At 44.5% G+C, this 23797-nt stretch overlaps 1 protein-coding gene across 1 annotated transcript in view; it reads left to right on the forward strand.

Annotated features, from left to right (window-relative positions):
- The window catches only part of TRPC5 (transient receptor potential cation channel subfamily C member 5), a 108348-nt gene that overhangs the window by 51176 nt on the left and 33375 nt on the right, over positions 1-23797 (forward strand). Inside the window, exons 4-6 of the mRNA XM_066559270.1 lie at positions 12885-13221; positions 16562-16701; positions 21284-21606. Of these exons, the coding sequence (XP_066415367.1) occupies positions 12885-13221; positions 16562-16701; positions 21284-21606 (800 nt within the window). The remainder of the gene's footprint in view (positions 1-12884; positions 13222-16561; positions 16702-21283; positions 21607-23797) is intronic.

A 23797-nucleotide genomic window follows, 5' to 3' on the forward strand; every position in this document is an offset into this window, starting at 1 on the left:
CGAATTTTGATTACTCCCAAACATGACATGTGCTAAATATTTTTTAAACTGAGAAACGTGTTGCTCTTGAGGAAGAAGACCGTTCTTCTTTGGAGGAGGGCCAAAACAATGGAGAATAAATTTGTTGCTTTTCCTGTTTGTTTTTAATAAGCCTGTAAATCCTAGAAGGTAAATTACTGTCTACACAGAACGAGGGGAAAAAAAAATCAATTACACAGGAAAGATTAAAATGTGCCCTAAGGTAGCTTTGTAGTATATTTTATGGCAGTAAATGGTAAAAACATGCTGTGCAATGTTCTCAAGCTCCCTCCCCCTTCTCATGTGAAGTGTAGAATGGTTGCGTATTCAGTTTCAATTTACTGTGATAATTTCTCTAGGAAATGGGAAGGACTTAATAGTTGTGATATCTGATTGCATGGCAGTCACAAAATCTGGGGAAAAAATGAGGACAATGTGGAACACAATGAGTTAGACCCAGCATAGACACATCAGTTCTCTCAGTCCACTGTTAAAGAAATTATTTTCCAAGGATTGCAGTAATTAAGGTCTAAGAGACCAGCAGGCTTTTCATAAATGTTCTGTAGTGTGTGACATTTGTCTTCATATTATTCCTTTTCTAGTTCTTTTATTCATGACTAATTTTGGAAGGAGAAAGGGTACTGAGGGCCTAATAGGAAAAGGCACAGCTCAGCTGTTGAGGATCAGTCTTCACTGTGCTCTCCTGGCACCAAATTAGCTCTACATTTGTTAATTTGTTTGCATTTCTAAGAAAAGATAGGGAAAAGTCATCTCTTAGGATCTTGCCAGTCCTGTAAAGCACAGTTGTGTATTCAGGGTATGTGGCTGGTTTAGGGAATCAGAGCAGAGGCAGCAGGCAAAGAAAATTTTGATGTCCTTTAAGTTTTTTTTCCTTTGCCAATAATGTAAAACATCCATAGTGTAGCAGTGAGTCAGGTCTAAAAGGGCAGATTTCTGCTCATATTTAACATTCTGCTGAGCCACAAGAGCAGCAATACACATTCAGTTTATTCCTGCTCTCCATCACAGGTCATTCCCATCTCCAAAACGAAGTGAAAGATCACAGTAGTGGGGGTTTTAATGTATTTTTCTGGTGCTGGCAAATAGCTGGGCAAGTTTAGTTTATGTGTCTGTAAGAGGTTGCACAATGCAAGGCACTCAGAAAAAAACCCCATTATTTTATCTATGACTCTATTGCTTAGCACTTCCACAGAATTAGATCAAAGGAGTGCACAGAGAAATTCCTTCTCAAAAACCCTTAACCTCCATATCTCCTCCTCACTGTGCTCTAATCAATGGCAGGAAAGGACAGAAGCAGAATTGTTTGCTTTTCCAATTCAAAACCAGTGCTCTTTGCCATTTTTCTCTGAAGGATGAAGCTTCAACAGCTTCAGTCCTTTTTTAATTTTTTTTTTCCCAGGACATTTACATAGACAAGCACCTCCTGAGATGCAGTTCTGAAGTGAATGAATAATCACTCCTGCCATGCCGCATATTTTTCCGCTGTGTCTTGACTCTTGTCAACTGTGTGGCTGCAGTCAGAAGCACAGCATCCCTCTCCAGGGAGCGTGCATAAACCTGGGAAATTTCTGAGGGCACTTCACTTAGTGTATAAAAAGAGCTTATAAAAATATCAGAGATGCATGAAGAATGAAGTGCGAGGTCTGTGAAAATCAAAGCTCCTCGCCTGCACCTTGTTTACCCGATTTGAAAGCCATTCAGGTATCTTGATGGATGGCCACAGATCTTTCTTTGCTTGCAGGCAAAGCTCAGTTATTCTCCTGTGGGTTTGTCTGTTTTCTTGCCATACTGCCTGGAGGAATAATGATAGAGGGCTGAATATTTGTATTGTGCTCTTCAAAGGCACAATGAAAAGTCTTGCTTGAGCCTGCACAGCTCAGAAGAGTAATAAAGAGGCTTTTACTTCCAGATTTCTAGAAGGAAATCAGGTCGTGAAAAGATCTTTATTAGGACTAAGTGAGGGAAGCAGAGCTGCTCCCTGTGGAAGCTTTTCTTGGTTTCTGGTGATCTGGAACACTGATATTCCTTAGTGTGTGTCCATGGTGACGATGGTGTGGTCTGTCCCGTGCCACAAACCTGAATGTAAGTTTGGGGATTTCAAAAGCACTGAGTGTCCAAATGTGACCTTCCCTTTTCCAACAGCCATCCTTTCATTTGTTCACTGTTGTCTGCAGCAGTGTTCCCATCTGGTGTGTGAGCAGTGGCCTGTGCTAAATGAAGCTGTTTTCTCTCAAACTCCATCCCAGCAGCACTTGACCACCTTAGAAAATCTGTGAAGGTGGCATAACTGAGCTGTTATCAGCAGCCTCACAGGCAGAATTTGGGGTGGCAGGAGGGGAGATTTGTCTATATTTGCACCTTTAAAAGAGCCATCCCTGCTGATCACTGGTGGTGCATGACTCAGAGCCCCTCCTCTACGGGCTTGAGCAGTTGCCAGATCTCTTTGTTCACTTTGGGAAATTGTCACAGAAATTTAACCTGTACGGCTGCATCGTCGTGTTACAAAAATCAGGACAAGTGGCACTTAAATCTTAACTCCTCCCTGAACTTGGAAGAAGAAATAATATTCAGGGGGCTGGTGGTTCAGTGGTCTGACAAAGTGGGCTGGAATGTTTATTGAGGGAGCAGCATTATTTGGTACATCGTTCACGTAACGCCAAAACGTTCTCGCTTGATGAAGGTTAGCCACATATTGCAGCTGTCACTGAACAGAGCTGCAGAACACTGTCTTTTGACAGCAAAATCATCTCTGACTAATCTTGTCATGCACCAATTTGAAAAAGCACCCTAAGATTGGTATGTAGGTCAAGGACAAGGACTTGGATTGAATTATGGTGATGTGTAGTGGGCAGAAAATGCCAGGATCATTCTTTAAGTCATTTTTGGTGTCTTGTGCCTCTTACTTAATGATCTCCTGGACAAAGATGGGAAATATGTTGAAAGCTAAAGAGGTCGCCACTGTTTTAACAGCATTCAAGAGTGATTTAGTGAGTTTGACAGTTCCCTAAACTTCATGTTTCCCATCAGTCTCCTTGCCAGCCAGACAAGAGGCTTGGGAAGCCAAAGCCAAAGTACAGGACATGATTGATGGGCTTTCTATAGACAGCAGGAACTGGAGAGGACAAGTGATGCCTGGTGTGTGGCAACAGCCAAGTGTTCAGTGTGCCCACATCTGAAGGGCTGAAGTGTGTTTAGAGTCAGCTTTATGTCAGTGGAGAAGAGTAAATCATGTTACTTCATACTTTGAATGACACTCTGAAGCAATAAACTCTGGGGGAAAACTGTGGGCATAGATACTCTCATTTGGATTTAGAAGTGATCATTGTTATTTACCTGATTTCTGAGAATTTCAGCTTCACTCCTGTGGCTTAGAGGAGCGAGTTATGAAGCTCCTTTCAGAAAAGAACTGACTCCTCTCACCTCATGTACAAATCAGGTCCACCACCATCTCAGTGGTGACTGTTCTCAGTCACCACCTCACAGGTGGCTCCAGGAGAAGTGAGATGAATAGATGGGTTTGTCATGACTCCCCCCAAACTGAGCTCTTGTGCAGACTGACATTTAAAAGCCGTGACTGCAGTTTTTGTTCTTTTTCTCTCCAAACCCCACCTGGCTGAGCAAACTTCCCTCAGCAAAGTGTATTTTCTGCCAGGGTGGTACAACCAGGAGCAGGGGCAGCCTTTGGGGGTTCCCAAGGAGGCGAGAAGTGTTTGTACTGTGCTACTCTGCTCTTTTGTGGATATTGGAATAAATTTACTCATTCAGGAGAAGGTAAGGCAGAAAGGAAAAGGAATCCAAAATTGCACGGTTTCAGTGTAAACGTGTCTCAGGTCAGAAAGGAAGCAAAGGAAAACTAATTTTGGAACTTTTTATTAACAGTAATCGGGTAAAGTAAGTATGTATTTTAAAATACTAGTAAATGGGTTTTTTAAATTTTCATGTTTGCTTTACTTATCACTCATTTAATGTAAATGTTAGTAATTCACTAGAGAATGAGCCCAGCCTTTTACTTAAAAGTCAATACCTTCCCCACTTCTGCTCTAGCCCCTGAGAGCTCCCAGTATTCACTGCCAAAATCTGTAACTCCTGAAGTGCTGCCTGAAAGAGCACTCAGGAAATGCTGCTAGATTTGTCTCTAAACACTTTTTAGTATTTTTCCAGTGCTTCTGTGTCTGATGTCCCCTGTTCAATTCTTGGGACCCAGGTATGCGTTGGGATTAACTCCTTGTGGGCTGTGTTGCTCCTGTTCATCACTTCAGCACTCTGCCTTTGGAAAGCCAGCCCAGAGCTCCTGCATCTTTGTAAGAGAGCTGGATCCTGGCATGTTTGCTGGGATACATCCCTCGGGAATTTATTTATCAGCTGTAGCTGTCTGTTTGAATAAATACTGGAAAGTATTATGATTATATTTATTAAAGTATTTAACATCCTGGTTCTGTTGGGCTCTTGCTCAGCTCTGGCCCAGAGGAACCTCTTCTGCTGGGTGTCTCTGCTCCAGGAGCAGCCTTCAGCACCTTGCCTTGGCTCAGAGCAGAATTAATGCACCTAAATCCTGCTGACACAGGCCACAAATACAAACCTGCAGCTAAACACACATTTAAGCACTCGGGGTAGAGATGGATTTAATTTCAAGCTTAAAGACTTTATAATTGCTTCTTCCATGAGTTGGTATGCAGGATTTGCAAGAATCTGTCTTTGTCCTAGGATATGTGGGACCTTTTAATTTAAATGTTGAAGCTAGTCCAACTTGAAGGTGTTAAACCCATGAATTTTGATGGAACAGTGGCAGGATTTTAGAGGTTATTCACTCTTTCCTTTTGTCAGCATTCACCTCACTACTGAATTTCCAATTGCTGCCACTTAAGCTGAGTTCATGTCTGCTACCACCAGAGAGATCTATTATGGATAGGAGACCTTTAGCTGAGATTCATGTGTCATCATAATTTAAAATATTTTAAGAACAGATTAAACTAAATTCCTGTCTAATTTGAGGCCATATGTTCATCTGTGGAGGATCTGGAGTTTGTTTTATTCACCAGCTGAGGGTTTGAGCAGTTTGGGTAGCACCTGGTTTTCTTGAAGGGCTGGTCCAGCTCAGCTGTGTGATCTCCTTCATGGCAGGAATGCTGCCATTTGGATTTTCATCAGTGCTTCACTGCTGCTACTCACAGCTGTGGTTTTGATAGGATATTCATCCAGCAAAAAACCTGTTATGTCTTGGAAGTGTCTGATGAGGAATGTTGAGTTGTGTAGTCCCTTTCCCCCACATTACACAGCCCCCCCTCCAACTACTTTGTTTCATTTCTCCTTTTTTTTTTCCCTTTCCTCTTGCAGAAAGTACTTAATTAACAGGATGAACAGCCATTAGGTGTTTACCCTCTGCAGCTCACACTTCGGCAGCAGAATGTAAATAACTTTGCAGTCATTAACAAGGTTGAACTTTAAAAAGAAATGTGCTACAAAAGAGGGTTTTCTTATTCATCTCACTGTTTGCAACACTGCAAACTTGAGGAGGCTGGCATTTCTGCTCTGGAATATGTGGTCTCACAGGGCTCACTGGCTCTCTGCTGCAGGCATCAAATTAGGCCACACAGAGTTTCTCTCTCCTGTCTTGGGCTAATTTAGAAATGAGACTCTTTGACTATTGCCCACTGGAATTTCCCTGAAGAGCAATCAGGGAACCCTGCTGCAACCACCACGTTTCCATTCTTCCTCAGAAGATCCTGTTCTTGGTAGAAACAGAGGGGTTGGTGTGGCCCTGGAAGTGTGTGGTGCTGCTTGAGTGGAGAATGGCAGTGGCATTTCTCCTTCTCATGGGAGACAGGGATTCACAGGGAATCTGCATTCCCTGCAGACCTCTCTAAGATGTGCTGCTGCATCAGACACTGCACACAGGCTGCAAAATCTAGCTCTGTTCCCGAGAAGATCTGCCTTTCCAAAGTCTGAGTGGCTTTAATTGTGGAGGGCAGCACCACGCAGTGCTACTGTCTTGGTTTGGAAAGACAGGAGTCTGCTAAGGAAGGCAGGAGCCTCCCCTGAAATGGAGAATGTAAACCCTCCCCACCCCTCCGAATTGCTGTAAATTTTAAATTAAGGGGCTCTCAGGCAAAAATATGGGAGTGGAAAATAACAGTTCTTTAATAGGGAAGGAAAAAAATAAAAGGATAAAATAAACAATGCAGCACACTGGAACAACACTGACAGAGTCAGAACCCAGCCTGACACCCTGTGGGTCAGGGTGCTGGCAGCAGTGCCATTGGAATTGTGGCTCAGCCCTCCTGCAGTGTCAGGGGTGGCTCTGCTGGAGCAGGGATCCTGTAGAGAAGGATGGATTCTGCCTCTGAAGATCCAGGGGAAGGAGAGGCAGCTGCTGTTCCTCTGGGAATCCAGTGCAGAAGCTGTGCTGGTGTTCCAGAATCTCCAGATTATATCCAGGTAGGAATGCTTGGCTCCTCCCCCTGGGCTCACATCTCCCAATGGGATGCTGTAGCTCTTATCAGCCATGCAGGGACATTCCATAGCTGTTATCAGCAGGTGTCCCCTCCCGAGGGAGGAGTGATTGTGGTCACTCAGAGAGAGAGATAAGGCAAACTGCCCACTTGACAAAGATAATCTGCCATACAGATGGTAATGGAAAACATCTTGCATTGCAATCTGGAACAGTTACCAGTAGCCCTGCAGGTCTGAGATGCTCTGGGCTGCAGGGATGTTGGGGAGCTCTGACCTTTGGGAGGAACCAAAGGTGATTTCATGGCTCCCAGGCCGTGTTTGGCTCTCACTGGTGACCTCTGTGGGAGCTGCTGGAGCTAATTGATACAAGAACTGGGTCCTGCTGATTAAGACAGAGCTCTGCAGTTCCAAATTAGTGGTTATTCATCTATGAAGAGGATTCGCCCTCGCCATCCGCAGCAAGATCAGCGACAAGAACTCCAGCAAACTCCAAACAAGAGGCTGCTGGCAGCAGCCACAATAATCAGAATAAAGGCAGAGGGATGCTGTGCTCAGCCCCTGTGATGTCTATCAGGGAGCTATTTCAGTTGCTCCCTGAGGCATTCACATCTCAACTCATCTGTGTCTGATCCTAAATTACTTATGACTGTGAGAGATCAGGGATTTCCCCATAGATGAGGGGAGGGGGGGGTGGAACATAATTTCTGTGTTTGACAGCAAGCAGAAAGCATTTAATTCCTGAGAAGTGGAATTTAGGTGACTTAAAAATATCAGTAAAGATTAGTTATTAAGGAAAAGACACTCCATCCAGCAGTTGCTTTTTTCCCCCTTAAAAATATCCCCCTTGGTATAGGATTAGGTGGCAATGAGCGTGATGAACATTGAAAATGAAATTCTCTAATAGCACAATCCACCTGCAAGCCAAATGTTACACAAAGACCCTGGCAAGGCTGAGAGAAGAAGAAGAGAATATAAAAGACTTTGTATGCAGTAATCTCTAGAGTGCTTCCCAACTATGACTGGAGTTGCTGATCTCATTTCTTGGAAAGGAAAAGATATTTATCCCCATTTTCAAAAGCCAGGAGACTGAGCACCTTGCTCACAGGTATCACAGGGGTGTTGTGCTCACAAGGAGGGACTCTGAGGTGCATCTGACCTCCCTGTGAACTGTATCTTCAGCTAGGGACGGGTTCTGCTCAACAGGTAACGGACAAGGAGGTTGTTTTTGGGATTAGCTCCTCCAGAAATGCATCTGCAGGTGGGGACCACCCTGGGCAGGTCCTTCTGTGGTGCTTTAACCCCAGGCAGCAGCTCAGCCCCAGGAGCCACTCGCCCACTCCTGCCGTGGGATGGGCGAGAGAACTGGAAGAGCAGAGTGAGAAAAGCCGTGGGCTGAGATAAAGACAGCTTGAACAGGTGCAGCAAAAGCCATGTGTGCAGGCAGAGCAAAAGCAGGAATTCATTCACTGTGTCCCATGGGCAGGCAGGAGCTCAGCCATCCCCAGGGCTCCATCACTGTCACGCTGACTTGGGGAGACAAACCCAGAATGTTCCCCCTTCCTCCTTCTCCCCAGCTTTGTGTGCTGAGGGTGATGCCATAAGGCCTGGGGTGTCCCTGGGGTCAGCTGGGATCAGCTGTCCTGGCTGTGCCCCCCCAGCTCCTCCTTTTCATTTAAATATTGGAGCCAATCCAACTTGAAGGTGTTAAACCCATCAATTCTGATGGAACAGTGGCAGGATTTTTGAGGTTATTTAGAGGATTATTTTTAGGTAATTTAGAGGATTTTAGAGGTTATGGTGAGGGTGAGGAGCAGGACAGGCCCTGGCTGTGTGCAATCCCTGCTCAGGGAGAGCTCAAACACCCCTGGGTTATCAGCACAAAACCAAACCCAGCTGCTGTGAGGAGAATTAACTCTAGCCCAGCCAAACCCTGCACAGCATCAGATGTTCAGTTCCTGCATGCACTGAGCTGAGCAGAAATGCCACCTCTTGGTGACATTCCTTTTCAGTGGTGCAGCTGTCAGAACATTCTCCATCCTGCCTGTGGGGTGATGCTTGTGCTGCTGTTGGTGGTAGAGACTGGAGGCTCCTGTAATGCAGCAGCCCTTGCATAAAATACTTGTCAAGTGTTGGAGAAATAGTGTTTGATAGCCATGTGTTCTCTTAGCAGAGCTTCTGGTGCAGTGCATCTGCCTGTGACTCTGGCCCATCCACAAAACTGGGACAAAATGCAGGTTTTTTCCTGCTTTTTGTTGTGCAGAAACTTTGATTTGATGCCAAATCCTGTCATACACGGTACATTCATGAGAAATGATAAAAGGCTGTGATATACACAGGCACTATTTCGGGCTGTGGCACATGAAAGGCTTTGCAAAAATGTGAAAAAAAACACATTTGGGGTTACTTGCGTGGAAAATTAACTTTTGCTCAGGAAAAGCCTTGGTAAAAGTGGTGTTGAAGATGTCAAGTTGTTTTTCCAGTTCTCTGCTCTGCTATTTGCAAAGTAGAAATTTCCTCAACTTTATGGAGAAATTTGAAATTATGGAGGATAACAAAAGTTCCACAGTATTGCCAGAGCTTCAGGGTACTTCACACCTAAAAGAATATACTTTTGTATTTGGTGTCAATTGATTTGGCACTATGACTCCTAGACAATCTTTAATAATTGAGCATTCAGTTGTTTAGTCTGGTCAATGAATTTGGGGGTTTAGTTTAGTTAACAGCACCTAGAAGCAAACTCACCAAAAACCAATAAATTCTTTGGTAGGCAGCACACCAGTGGCTTGGTTTCCTTTATTAAAATTCAGAATTCCAATGTTTCTGCACACTGGGAAATTTTGTTTTTCAGCCAACTGCACTACTGGAGATAAAAGCATCAGTGCTTACTGATTTCAGATCTGTGATTAATAAGTTGGACTAATACAAGTTAGTAAAAGTCAACTTTGGTAAGTGCTTGGCCTTACCTTTAATAAACACAGCATTTGGTGCTTTATGACATTAGGGAGTCTCTTTGTGTGGTGTGCTTAAATTTCCCTTGGGCAATTTTCATTGAGGTTGGGATCAGCTTGATTGGAAAATTTAATGGCTTTTTCCATTTCCATTCCCTTTTGCCAATCTGCTCTTTAAAGCTGCTCTTTCATGATGTGTGAATTTGTCTCCATTTGAAGAACTAACATCAGATACAACTGAGAAAGCAGATTTTAGAAATGAGCTATTAGGCAGAGAAGAGGCACTTTTAAGATGCTTGCAAGTTGCACAGCAACCAGAGGAACATACAGTCATTTGATTTCTCAAATGACTTTGACTTTGACTCAAGGGAAAAACAGTTTTATTCTCCCCTCAGAGCCTTCTATCATATGTGATAAAGAGAAAATGTGTTTATAACATTTTCTCCCTCAAAAAAAATTAAAAAAAAAAGAAAAAGTTGTGCCTCATCTCAGAGAAGCAGCAGCATCTCTTGCCCTGTGAGTCACTGCAGAACACATCCAGTAACAGCTCCTGAGAAAACAGAGCACTGCAACTTTCTGTTTCTTCCAGGTTTTAAGCACAAAGCGCTGACCCTTCTGAAATCAGAGTTAAAACACAGCCAAACACCAATCACTGCTTGGTGGTTTTCCAGTTTCTGTGGAATTGTTTCTCTTACCTGCCCAGAGCAGCTGTGGCTGCCCCTGGATCCCTGCGAGTGTCCCAGGCCAGGTTGGACACTGGGGCTTGGGGCAGCCTGGGATGGTGGGAGGTGTCCCTGCCCATGGAGAGGGGTGGAAATAAGATGACCTTTAAGGTCCCTCCCAACCCAAACCATTCTGGGATTCTGTGACTTCATGATCATTCTCCCCATATATGGAACTTTACAATAATATTTTCTCATCACTGCAAGCAGCAGGTCTTGGCTTTTTCTGGAGACCATCGCCCCATGAGCTGTGGCCCATTTTCAGCTGCTGCATGTGCTGGTTGATTCCAAATCACACACTCTTCTGATATTATTTTCCCAAGCCCTCTGGAGCAGAGTGTCTTCAGTTATGTGCCAATGCAGAAGTAATCAGAAGCTTATTGTTGTAATAACACATCAAAATGCAGCTTCATAAATGCCAGATAGTTCCCTTGGAGAGCTTATTTTCTCTGCTAGTTTGGGTCATTCCATAGATTTGAGCTACTCAGTCCAAAAATGGTCTGATTCTGATGTAAACAGCCTGTTAAGACATATAAAATATATTCCCAAAATCTAAAAATACTTACAGAAGTGAATGACTTCATCAGAACAAGCAACTAATTTGTCCTTTTGTTTGACCTTGGTTTAGTCATTTTGAGCATAGCAATGCCAGTGCTCTGCTTGTTTAGAGCATTCTGAGAACTGTGCTTAAAAGTTCTCCCAATACTGGGCAGTTTTTGTGGCGTCTTTAAAAGATTTGGGTGTGGGCTAAAGATTTTTGAAGAAAAACAGAGTTGTCTTGGTCTTGCAGACATCTCTGGTTATTTCTGGGTCTGGAAAGCCTTGAAAACCATGGGGCTGTCCAGGTATGACCAGGAACATGAAGCCTTCTGGCAATGAGCAGAAATACCATGGCTTGGTTTGAAATCCCAGAGGTTGTTTGGGATGAGAGCTGTGACAGAGTGTTCACAGGGGTTCTTGGATGAGGGAAGAGATGAGGATCTGACTCCATGTTTCAGAAGGCTTGATTTATTATTTTATCATAGATATTATATTAAAACTATACTACAAGAATAGAAGAAAGGATTTCAGCAGAAGGCTGGCTAAGAATAGAATAGAAGGAATGATAACAAAGGCTTGTGGCTCAGACAGAGTCTGAGCCAGCTGACTGTGATTGGCCATTAATTAGAAACAACCCCATGAGCCCAATCCCAGATGCACCTGTTGCATCCCACAGCAGCAGATAACCATTGGTTACATTTTGTTCCTGAGGCCTCTCAGCTTCTCAGGAGGAAAAATCCTAAGGATTTTTCATGAAAGATGTCTGTGACAGAGAGTAGCCTGGAGGAGTTTCACCCTGAGCCAGTGTGGTGTGGCATGGGTGAGATGCACAAAATCACCATCACAATGCTGTTTTTCACAGAGTGAAAGTAAACTGTCAAATGTCACTTAGATTCCTTTTAGTTTTTGCTTAAACCCTTGCATTTTACAGCTGCTCCATCCCTTGCTGAGCAGCCAGGCTGGGTTCCCAATGTGCTCTCCTGCTTCCCACCAGGTGTCACCTGGGCACACCTCACGCTGCTGTTGGCTGTCTCATGCCAGCCCAGCCCACACACACACTCTGGTTCTCCCTCTCACACAACACTCTCAGAGCTTTGCACCTTTTCCCTCCTGCCTCATCCCTGAGTCACTTCTTTAGGATGCTGACAGTGACTTGTTCCAGGCGGTCTGAACCTGAAACATTGTGAAAAGGAACGTGCTCCAACACATGGGGAGAGAAGCAGCTTGTAGTAATCCTCCTGGTGCTGCTCTGGCACGAGGCTGTGTGTGTGGTGAGCGGCTGATCTGCAGAAGGAAGCTGCAAGTAAAAAACATTTCTTCCATGAGAAGGAATCTGTAAGAGCCAAAATGAGGGATGTGGGACTCCAGGGGCTCTCCAAAATGCAGTTTATTCCATCCAAGAGGTTACAGCATCCAGGGTTGTGGGTGACAGAGCTGTGCCCACAGCTGTCAGCTCCAGCTGCAGGCAGGCCTGGACACCCTTTGGTTTAGGTTACAATGCATTTTATACTTTTCTTTGCTGAGCATCTTAATACAGAGAACCAATCTATACCTTAACTATTATCTATAGCCTATCATAACTACTGTAATTACCATATTCATGTTACTATTCTCCAATCACTCAAAGTTAGTGCATTACAGTTTAAGCTAAAAGTTGTTTTTCAGTTTTCTTGCAGTGGAAAATTCTGAGACCTTTTTCTACTTGCCACATTTGCTGCCTTGTTTGCCTGTGCTCTCTTTCTGCTTGGTAAAAACATCTTCTTGTTTGGGGTGGGTTTATCCTTTGCTCTAAGCCATAAAAACCCCTTCTAACTAACACACCCTTTGCCTCCTTGGTTATCCAGTGAGACTGGCTCAGCAATTCTTTTCTTCTATATCAAAACTTGCTTCCATCTCTATTCCTTCTTCAGACTCTACACTCAAAAATCTTTCTGCCAAGCACACATATCTGTAAGACTTTCTTGTCAAGCTTTCATCCTTCCCAACAGGAATCTTAAATCCTACATAGAAAAAGAAGAGTGAAACTTCCCTCCTTCCCTCCCTTCATCTCCAAAATATGCTTTTCCAGCCCATAGCTGGCCCCACATGTAATCTGAGGGGGCTCTAACACATAAGTGAGAGGGAGTGCACGTGGAGTACCAGTCAGTAATAATTTCATAATTATTCTTTGTTTCTCCCTCCCCAGTTTGTTGCTCAGCCAAACTGCCAGCAGCTGCTAGCAACGCTGTGGTACGACGGCTTTCCAGGCTGGAGGAGGAAACACTGGGCAGTGAAACTCCTGACCTGTGTCACCATTGGACTGCTGTTCCCCGTGCTGTCCGTGGCATACCTGATTGCACCCAAGAGCAGGCTGGGACTGTTCATTAAAAAGCCATTTATCAAGTTTATCTGCCACACTGGCTCCTACCTGACCTTTCTGTTCATGCTCCTGCTGGCGTCGCAGCACATCGTCAGGACAGACCTCCACATGCAGGGGCCACCTCCCACCATCGTGGAGTGGATGATCCTGCCCTGGGTTCTAGGTAGGTAAATCCCCCACACAATCCTGCCCTGGGTTCTAGGTAAATCCCACACCTGATCCTGTAAATCTCACACCCAATCCTGTAAATCTTACACCTGATCCTGCCCTGGGTTCTAGGTACATCCCATAAATCCCACACCCAGTCCTGCCCTGGGTTCTAGATACACCCCACACCTGATCCTGTAAATCCCACACCCAATCCTGCCCTGGGTTCTAGGTACATCCTATAAATCCCACAGCTGATCCTTCCCTGGGTTGTAGGCAAATCCCATAAATCCCACACCCAGTCCTGCCCTGGGTTGTAGGCAAATCCCATAAATCCCACACCCAGTCCTGCCCTGGGTTCTAGGTAAACCCCATAAATCCCACACCCAGTCCTTCCCTGGGTTCTAGGTAAACCCCATAAATCCCACACCAGGAGCGCCGAGCAGGGCCTGACTCTCCCCTACAGCAGCTGTGTGGGGCTCATCCCAGGCTCAGCATCTGCACAGATGTGTCAGGCAGCTGCAGGAGCTGCACAGAGCAGCTGAGCTCCTCCTGGAGCAGCAGCTCCTGCTGGCCCAGGGCTGCTCTGCTGTTCTGTGCCACCTGATGTGCCCTTGGCCATGACCCCAGTGCTCCATGGCAGGTGCATGGTGCACTCCCTCCTGCCTCCCCAGGCTGGGTGAGAGGAGAGGAGCAGGTTGGGAAGAGCTCCTGGGTCACACACAGTGTCCCTGCTGCTGCTGGCTCTGTCCTGTGCCTGCTGCAGTGCCCAGAGCCTGGTTCTGCTCTCCCTGCTCCCTGACCTGCCCCCAGCCTGGCTTATTCCTCCCAGATAAACTGCTGGAATGCAGGAGAGGGAAGATAAGGCCCAGGCTCTGCTGATAATCACTGGCCACATCAGCATCAAGTGCTCTGATGTGGAGGAGGAGGAGGAGTGTTGATTGTCTGAAGTTCCATGTGAGGCTCTTATTCCAGTCTGGCTTGGGCAGCTGGGCAGAGGAGGAGGTGTCTGTGTGCTGAGGGTGCTCAGGTGAGGCACTGTGATGGGATGAGAGAAGACCAGAGAAGCCACATGGGTGTATTTTTGATGAGAGAGGACTATTTACCCTTCCCAAGTGAGCTCCAGCACAGCAGCAGTGGAAGCCTGGGAGCTCCATCCGGATCCTGACCAGCTCACATGTCCCTCGTGTGCCACCAGCATGTGCCATCCCTGGGAGCGTCACCAGGCACTTTGCTCACGGGCAGAGGTTTCCACACCTTTCTCCTGCTTCCCCACACTTTTCTGGCTCTCCTGCTTCCCCACACCTTTCTGGCTCCCCTGTCCTGGTGACACCAGGACTCTGCTCCTTGTTCCTGTGGTGGCTCTGGCTCAGGCTGGCTCTGTGCTGAACAAACCCAGCTGTTCCTGTGCCAAACCCAAAACTGCTGATGGAAAACGAGGAAGGAAAGTAAGAGTTGCAGACATGTTCACAAATCACTTTGGGTGGTGACCCAGGGCACTGTGCTCCTTGCACAGCTCCACCATTATCTGATGAAGCTGATTTATGCACTCAAATGCAGGTGTTGGTAGAAACTTCAGAGTAAGCTCAGGGGGTTAAATGTCTTTTCTGAGCTTAGGTCATATATTCACTTTATCTTTAAATTCATGGTTAAAATTGAGGGAAATGGTAGGCATTTCAGTAAAATTGATTTGCAGATGAAAGAAGGATAATCCATTTTTAAAAAAACCTTTCAAAAGCACAATCCCTTCAAAAAACCTTTTTACAGCTGTCTGTTCTTGAGTTCTTTTGTTTCAGATAAACAGAGATATTGTATGACTGTTTATCAAATACAGAAATTAGAACAGTTTCACCAGATTAAAGGTTATTACTTACAAAATATTTTCCACTACAGAAGGAGAGAGAGCAGGCACACACAGCATTGCTGTAGCTATAGTAACCAGCAAGGATAACTCACTATAAATACAGTGTATGAGTTCTTCAACAGGCTCCTCTCCATGGATTTATTTTATTTTATGGGTTTGTGTGCATGCAGAGACGTGGAGGCAGCTGTAATGGGATTACCTGGCTGGCCCTGACATTATGCTGGTGTGGCCACTGACCTGCTGGCTGGCAGCTGAGCAGCTCAGATTGATATTTGGGGGCGTGCAGCAGTTCATTGCAACTTTGCTGCTCTTCAGATTGAACATCCAGGTCCTTAAAGCTGAGTTGCAAGCAGCACATCAGTGACCACTGCACTGTCCTGTGGTTAGGCAGGGGCTGCACTTGGGGTAATTACATTGGCAATGCACCTGGAGGTGTACTTTGTTTTGTTTTGTTTTGTTTTGTTTGTTTTGTGTCCTCCTCACACATTTCTACTTTTCATTCAAGGATAATGTCAAGTGGGTAATTCAAAATACCTGGGGCTCTAAAGCCATTTTTCAGAAGCATCCAGGGCATGAAGGAGCTGCCATTTGCCTTTTGATGGAACTTAGGCTTTCAGAAATACTTAAACAGTTCTGCAAGAAAGGACATAGAAGTCACTTATAATCAGAACTGTGTCAGGTGGGTTTAGCAGTCTGGTGATGAATTTCAGAAGCTGCCCTTTCAGCTGCAGGGAGGTACAGTGAGCATTAGCAAGTGCCCAAAATGATCACCAGAAGGCATTTCAGGGTTGGCATGATGGGCTCTGGCCGTATCCTTGGGAACAAGCAGCTCACAAACCCCACAGCCATATCTGACACGAGGTGAGTCACTGCCCTGCTTCCTGCTGAGTCTTACCTTTCCTCACAAATAATCCCTGTGGGCTTTTTCTACAGCAGGAGGCATCAATGCAGGGGCTGAGCGGAGAATGGATCCATTCCTTCCTTCTTTGGGGTGATATTTCCAGGTCAGGGAGGAGCTGTGCTGGCGTGCAGAAGCTGGTTCTGGTGCTGCTAGAGAAAGTCAGGGAAAATCAGTGCTGTCCAACAGAGCAATGAATTGCTCACAGTGTCTGTGAGAGCAGACAATCTATTAGGAACTATACCAAATACAGCTGCTTGAAGAGTTTATTCACGTAGAGCAAATTTCAGCTGAGCCAATTCACTCGTCCTGGTTATAAATAACATGTGTTTCAGGCAGTCTCCTCATGTGCATATCTGGAGCCCTGGGTAGGAAACCAAGGTCTTTTTCAGCTCTCTCCAGACTGCATTCCCCACAGACTTGTAAAATGTCTCATAATCAGCAGCATTGTACTTTGTGGAAGGCAGGAGGGATGAGGCATTTTTTCCAAGCTGTTAATTTCAAATTGTCTGCTGTTACATCATGTGTATATACACAGGGTTTTAATGGCAAATAATGCCTTGTCATGGTAATGAACTCCCTTTCTTTCTACAGGTTTCATCTGGGGAGAAATCAAAGAAATGTGGGATGGTGGATTCAATGAGTACGTGCATGACTGGTGGAATCTGATGGATTTTGCAATGAACTCCCTCTATCTTGCAACTATCTCCCTTAAAATTGTTGCCTATGTCAAGGTACAGTAACTTGGGAGAGGGAATTTGTAATGTGCTGGTGAGAGCTGTGGTACACAGGGTACGAACTATTCAAATCAAAATCACAAAGCAAAGAAAATAGCAGCTTTTCAAGCAGTCCAATTTTGAAAATTCACCTGGAAAGCTATTTTGTTTGGAGAATGAACATCCTGCTCATTCCGACTCTTTGATTAAAAGTTAAATAGATTGTTTGGGCACTGGGGAGAAATTTCTCCACTTTCTGCGCCTTTTGTAGCTACTCAGTTGCCAAGGCACTTTTTGTTTTCTGTGCTGGCACCTCCTTCAGCAATGCATAGTGAAAACATGGCTTTTAAATAAAATGGTAGAAGGAAAACAAGAACAGGGTTACCTGAAAACTTCTAGAGACAAGTTTTATAATCTGTATGATCCTACAGATTGGGAGATAAGTGATCAAAAGCTTGTGACAGGTCTACTGAGAAGAGCAAGACTGTTATTAGGAGGCTTCTCTCTGATAATCTGATATAAAGGGGTCAAGTCACTCTTCAATATGTAACCTGTGGGCAGAGAAATGACAAAGGAGCAAGCTGGGGCTTTAACACCCTGTAGGTTCTTCCCTGTCATGTTCTATTTGTGGTGAGAGCCCACATCAGAGCTCATCCTCAAAAGCACCTTCCACATTTATAAACTTCTGATGCTCCAAATTAGCATATGCACAGGGTTTGAAGCCAGGGGATGGCCTGAAGCACTTTCCTTCTGTCTCCCTTTTTCAAAGACAAGACACAAAAGTAAAATTCCTTATGCAACAGCTCTCGTTGGCTTCAGCTGGAGCTTCGTGCTTGGCCTACTTCTTCCCCTGGTATGAATCAGCAGCAGCTTCACTGCAGTCAGTGGAATTACTCAGGTGTAAATCAGTGACTGGGATCTGCTCCCTGGCCACTCCTGCTCTTCCCAGCTCTGCAAGGTCTCCACCTCTGGCAGCCCAGCTCCCAATAACCAGGACAAACCCTTCCCCAGAGCAGCCTTGTTTAGTCCTGCCCAGCAGGCACAGGGGGAGAGAGGAGAAAATTTCCCCAAGCCCATTGACTCCAGAGTGCAAACAGCCCTGCCATGGGGCCTTTGTTAAATCCTGAAGGCTGCAGCCCTGGTGAGTCAGATTTCCAAAGGGAAAAGCTTTTAAGCTGGTTGCTGCTCCCTGAAGAGGCAGCTCTGTAACAGCATCAAAGCAGGAACAGATTATGTCTTTTATTCTCCCAACATTCAGAACCAGGGAGGAAATTACAGACTTGAAAGGTTGGTCTTTAAAGCACAAGCAATAAAAAAATAAAAAACAAACCAACAAAAAAAACCCCCCAAAAACAAAAACCAAAAAACAAACCCAAAAACCTGGAAATGGCAAAATACATGGACAAAACTTAAAATGTTACCAATCTGGTTCTTGCTCACATGAATTACTAGAGGAGCTGTGCATCCAGGGGTTGTGCAGCCACACACTGGGATGTAAACTCACAGCCAAAGCCCAGCCCCAGAGGAGGTGCAGCTCTGTTTGTGCTCCCTGTAAGAGCCACAGAAACGTGCAGGTCAACCCCAAAACCCCACGGGCCAGCACACAAAGAAGGTTTGGCAGGAACAGATCTGAGCCCAGATCAAACCCTCGTGGGTTAAACCTGGCCCATCTCAGGTCAGCCCCTGATGAGGGCCATGTCAGGCAATTCTGAGAGGTGCAGAAAATCTTCTGTGGGAAACACGTGGTCCCAGAAGTTCCCTCTGCCCTGTGTCACTCAGGGGCTGCAGTGTGCTCTGCAGTGTGAGGGTTTATAACGTTGATAATGGCTTCAAAACATTTTGCAACATGATTTGTTATTTATAGAACAGCCCTGAGCTGGAAGAGGCTGGGATATATGCCAATATACCATATTCTAACACTTCTTAGAACTTCAAAGGATTACATGGACATTTAACTTTCTGCCAAATAGCAGAAAAAAATAAATTGCATACTGACACTAAATGCTTTCCATCCTTGTTTTTACGTGAAGACATTTTTTTATTCCTTGATTTGACTGGTTCCAAGACCTGGCTCTAATATTGTCTGATACCAATGGAATCTTCAGGCTAATTATAGGGTAGAAATACTTTCTTAATCAGTTTCCATTTGCTGCATTGAATTATCGTGTAATGAGGAAGGGTAAATGTGACAGCATGGTGTAATTTATTTGTACTATTCTGTGTACATCTCTGCTGTGTTTCATCTTTTGAACAGACACCAAACCAAACTAGTCCAGCCTTCCCAGATACCCAGCTTCATTAAATAACTCTGAAATCTGCAGTTTTTCTGTTACCTGTGATGCCAGGCTGCTCTAAAGATTCTATTTGCAAAGTGAGGAGATACCATCAGTTCATAAAGGACCAAAATATTACCTTAATGACCTAAATATTGCTTTATTTATTTATTGCTTTAAATATTACACAGAAGAGTGTCCCACACCTCTTTATAAAGCAATGTTTTAAAATATTGAATACATTTTAAAATATTAATACCTTTAAAGAAGGTATTTCCCCATACCTTTATGTGCAATCTGTGCTAAACCTTAGCAGAGAGCCCTGGGCTGCTGTGTCCAGCCAGCCTGCAGAAGGGAATTGGGAATAACTGTGCAAATCTGCTGTCCAGAAGCAAATCTGCTTCCCAATCCCACCCACCCACCCCCACTGCTGGATATCCACAAAAAGTTCACCTCTCTGCCTGTTTGTAGGCATTTGAAGACCCATCTTCAAATCAAGTTAACAGGCTCAGGCCATGATGTTCATGTAATAAAGAACAGTTTGGAAATGTCAGAAGCAATCCGAGGTCATGCTGAAATGCCTTTGTATCATGTCTCATCTCCTTCATACAGAGGGATAGTTTGAAATATCAACCTGCTTTTTGCTGAGCCCTTGAAAAAACTGGGAGCCCTTGAATACACTGGAGTTTGTGTATTGGACCTTCAGATTTAAATAGAAAGTCTCTGCAATCTCGTCCTGTCAGTGTGATGTTGGTACCATTTCCTTTTCAGAGGTACAGAATTATTTTAGGAGGCCCAGACATGCTGGTTATGGTTTTAGCTGTGTTATCCTGAGTGCAGTTCTGCCTTTTTATGCATGCTAAATGAGCGGAGACAAATGTTAAAAGGACAATTATTCCTTGATGTTAAATGTCTCTGACTCCATTCTCTGTGCCACTGTCGTTAAGCCAGAGCAGTTACATTTTACATTTCACAGAACCAGAGCAGTTACATTTTACAGAACCAATCTTTTGTGGTACCTGCTCGCATCTGGCTGCACTTTGCTCAGAAAATGCTTCTGCTTTTACAGCTACATTACAAACCCAGTTAATGTTGTAATTGATGCACTCAACTGTACCCAGTTTCAGCTGTAATTAAGATCTCTGCTTTAGCAACTCTCCTAAAATTGCCATGACAAATTAACTAATAAGAAAATTAATACGAAAAAAGCCTTTTGGTTCTGGGCTGCCTGCTCTTTTCTTTGAGATTACATGGGAGGGAGAGCATCCAATAGTTCACTGCTTTTCTTCTTCCCTTCCTTCCCCCTGCCTCCCATTGTTTCTGGAACATGCAGTGTTTATAATGTGCAGACATATTTAGGAGGGAGAAGAACAAAAGTAATTGGAAATTTACATCTGGAACCTGCTAAAATCTGAACCCCTTTAAATGTTGAAAGAGAAGGAGGTTGTGTATGAAGCCATGGACATAAGGAACCCACAGACTGTGAACTCAAAAGTAAAACAAATTTTAAAAAATCCTAAGTTTTCAGTTTAGGCTAAGAACAGCCAAAGCCTCTAAAAAAAACCTGGTCCTACATCTCTCACCATCAGGGTGTCATAATGTAGTAGGCATAATTAATAAAAAAGCATCATTAAACCTTCATCTCTGCCCTCATCAAGTCAGCTTCAGTCCTGAATCCTGACTATGAGCCTGACAGCAGCTGGGGTGTAAGGGCTTAAATGTGGCCTCAGCTCTCTTTACAGAGGATTTTTCCTGGGGAAGGCAATGAGAACCTCAGAGAAAAAGAGAAAACAATTCTTATCTCTATTCACTGCTCCTGTGTTTGCATGTGTGGAATGTGTTATGGAGATTGTTTACCTGAAGTGATTTGTTAATTGGACATGGGTGAAAGTGGTTTTGAGTGATTAGCCAGTCACTCAAAGCTGTGTCCTGGCTGGCTCAGGCAGTCACAGGCTTTTCTTTAGTATGTATAGTACAGTATAGTACAGTACAGTATAGTTTCGTATCTCTTTAGTATAGTTTTAATATAGTTTTTATCATTTTATAGTTTTTTAGTATAGTTTTAATATAGTATCAGTGTAATCTAGTATAGTTTTAATAAAGCCATTGTTCAGCCTTCTGAATCATGGAGTCAGAGCACATTATTCCCAGCGTTGGGGGCTCCTTGCAATGATAATTAAAAGCCCTTTTTGTGCCACAAAAAGTACCTGGTTAGGATTTACCTGTGAAGGGTTGGATCAGTGGGTGTGACCTTGGAGTGGAGTTTCCTCAGAGTCATTACACCTCATCTCACTTTTATGCCCTTGTTCTTCCTTCCTTCCTGCCAGTACAACGGCTCTCGCCCGCGGGAGGAGTGGGAGATGTGGCACCCGACCCTGATTGCAGAAGCTCTCTTTGCAATATCCAACATCCTCAGTTCCCTGCGCCTCATCTCCCTGTTTACAGCCAACTCACACCTGGGACCCCTGCAGATTTCTCTGGGACGCATGCTGCTAGACATCCTCAAATTCCTTTTTATCTACTGCCTGGTGCTTCTGGCTTTTGCCAATGGACTGAACCAGCTTTATTTTTATTATGAGACCAGTGCCTCGGAGGAACCCAACAACTGCAAGGGGATCCGATGTGAGAAACAGAACAATGCCTTCTCCACGTAAGACACCCTCTCTTTCTGCTTCTGAAGCTGCTTCCCCTGTCCTCTGCCTGTCACTGCACTGACAGAGCCTTTATTTATTCATTTGCAAGTGCCAGGTGAGGTGGTTGGCCCTGCAGGAAAGGTGGGAGTTAACTGGGGCAGACACTGTGCTGAGCTCTGCTGTCACCAAGACTCTCACTTAGGTCTGGCACTGGGAGACCTTTTAGTTCTAGACCAAGGAGTTTCCCTGCATGATCCTGCAACTTAAATCTTATTATGACTATGCACAATTTCAGTAGATTTGGCAAAGGAAGTGTAATTTTGCTGCAGTAATTGTTGCCTAATTACTGAAGAAAGGAGGGGAACCTGAATAAAATGAAGAAAATAAGGGATAAACCTGTTAAAGACAGGAATTAATAAATAATGTGCCTGCAGCAACAACAACAATCTCACCTAGACCATTTTTATGGATATGTCATGTTGCAGGCTTCTCTGATTTCCTTGCAGACTAAAATCCCAGCAGAACCTTTTTTTTTTTTTTGCTGGGAATGCTGGTACTTTACTGAGATGCTGGCATGGAAATTGCTGTGAGGACATCTGGCAGAGCTGAAAGAGCGAGCACATGCTGAAAAATGACATGAATTGTCTTGCTGATGTATTTGTTTTAATTACTAATAGTAGAAATAATTATAATAATCAGCCCCCACCCGATTGTTCTTGCTGCTTGCACAGTACTTAACTCACAATGGCAGGAGAAATAAATAAAGCACGGTCTAGAAAAAGGCCCACGCCCTGCAAACAAGCAAAACAAAACTGTTGTCCACCACTTTATGCTAAATTAAATAAAACTTGTCATGATGCCCAATAATTCTCCTCCCTCTGTCAGCTGAAGGTTTGGGGTTAAGAAAGGATTTGGGATGTATTTGCACTGTTATCAAAAACAGATGATGGCTCAGGCCACATGACTTGGTTGGGAGAAGAGAGGTTCCAGCTTTGTCCTGTGGGCTCTCTCCTAAAAGAAATATGGAATTTTCATGGGATAGAGCCCATCCTTCAAGAGCAGCAGGCCCTGGTACACCAGACATGTGCCATTTCCCACTGCAGAGCAGGAACACCACAGGCTTGATTAATTTTCTCATGAAACCCATCTCTGTCTGAGGGAAGTGAATGGACCTGCACTGTGCTAATGGGGAACAGAATGAAAGATTTCAGACCTTTTGCTGTTTCAGTTGCCTCACATGCCCCAGAAGTGTGTTGTGCTGCCCTGGCAAAGGAATTCAATAACAAATTTATTCCTTGATCTGCATCCACATTGATGCAGCAGCCAGTTTGGCAAGCACAGTGTGTGTTAAGGGGTAAATTCTACCTCAGGAAGGGTCAAGCCTACAAAATCCAGTACCAAACCCTGCCTTTCTCTGGAGCTGTGGTGAACAGATGTGTTCAGTTCTGGTTTGGGCCTGCCACCACTGCACTCTGGTTTTATTACAGATTTCATTGTGTCAGGTAAGTGGAGAAAGCAACAGCAGGATTTGACTGAAGAAAAAGAACAAGAAAAAGCCAGCAGGAAAAAAAAAAACAACAAAGCAACCAACCAACCATCCTGATGTCTGTAAGAAGGTGTAATGTCTTGAGAGCTAAAAATTATACAAGAAGCACTTAGCAGAAAGTGTGTATCAGCTTAAATACAAACCACAATTTCTGCCACCCTAACATTCATTTAAACCCCCTGCCAAGGGAATGTAGCACAGAAAGGAAATTGAGGGGGCTCAGCCTTTGTGGCAGAGGTTTGTGTAAAACAAAATCCTAGTGGGAGGAGATCCATTAGGAGTGAGGTCTCCTGGCAGGGGACAGAACACTCTGCAGGTACTTTTTGTTTGAGGCTCACTTAAGAAATTTATTTAACGTGTTCTTAAAAGTTTAAATGGTCTTTATTAACACCCCCAGCACAAGCTGACGTTTGGCTGGGGAGCAGATGCACAGCATGGGGCAGTGGCTGGGAAGGAGCAGCTGCAGATGCAAATATTGTTTTGGGGGGGAAGCAAAGGAGGCTGGAGCCAGTCCAGGCAGGGCTGGGGACCCTGACTTTGCTCATGGCTCATTCCTTATGAAGGAATAAATCTGCAGAGCTCTGAATCAGTGCACTTTGGTTCCCACCAGCATTCCTGGGCTCACACAATGAGCTCTAATTCTTCAGGGGGAGCAAAAAGGA

This window comes from Molothrus aeneus, chromosome 14 (assembly GCF_037042795.1).
Source record: "Molothrus aeneus isolate 106 chromosome 14, BPBGC_Maene_1.0, whole genome shotgun sequence".
In the NCBI taxonomy this organism is placed as follows: Eukaryota; Metazoa; Chordata; class Aves; order Passeriformes; family Icteridae; genus Molothrus; species Molothrus aeneus.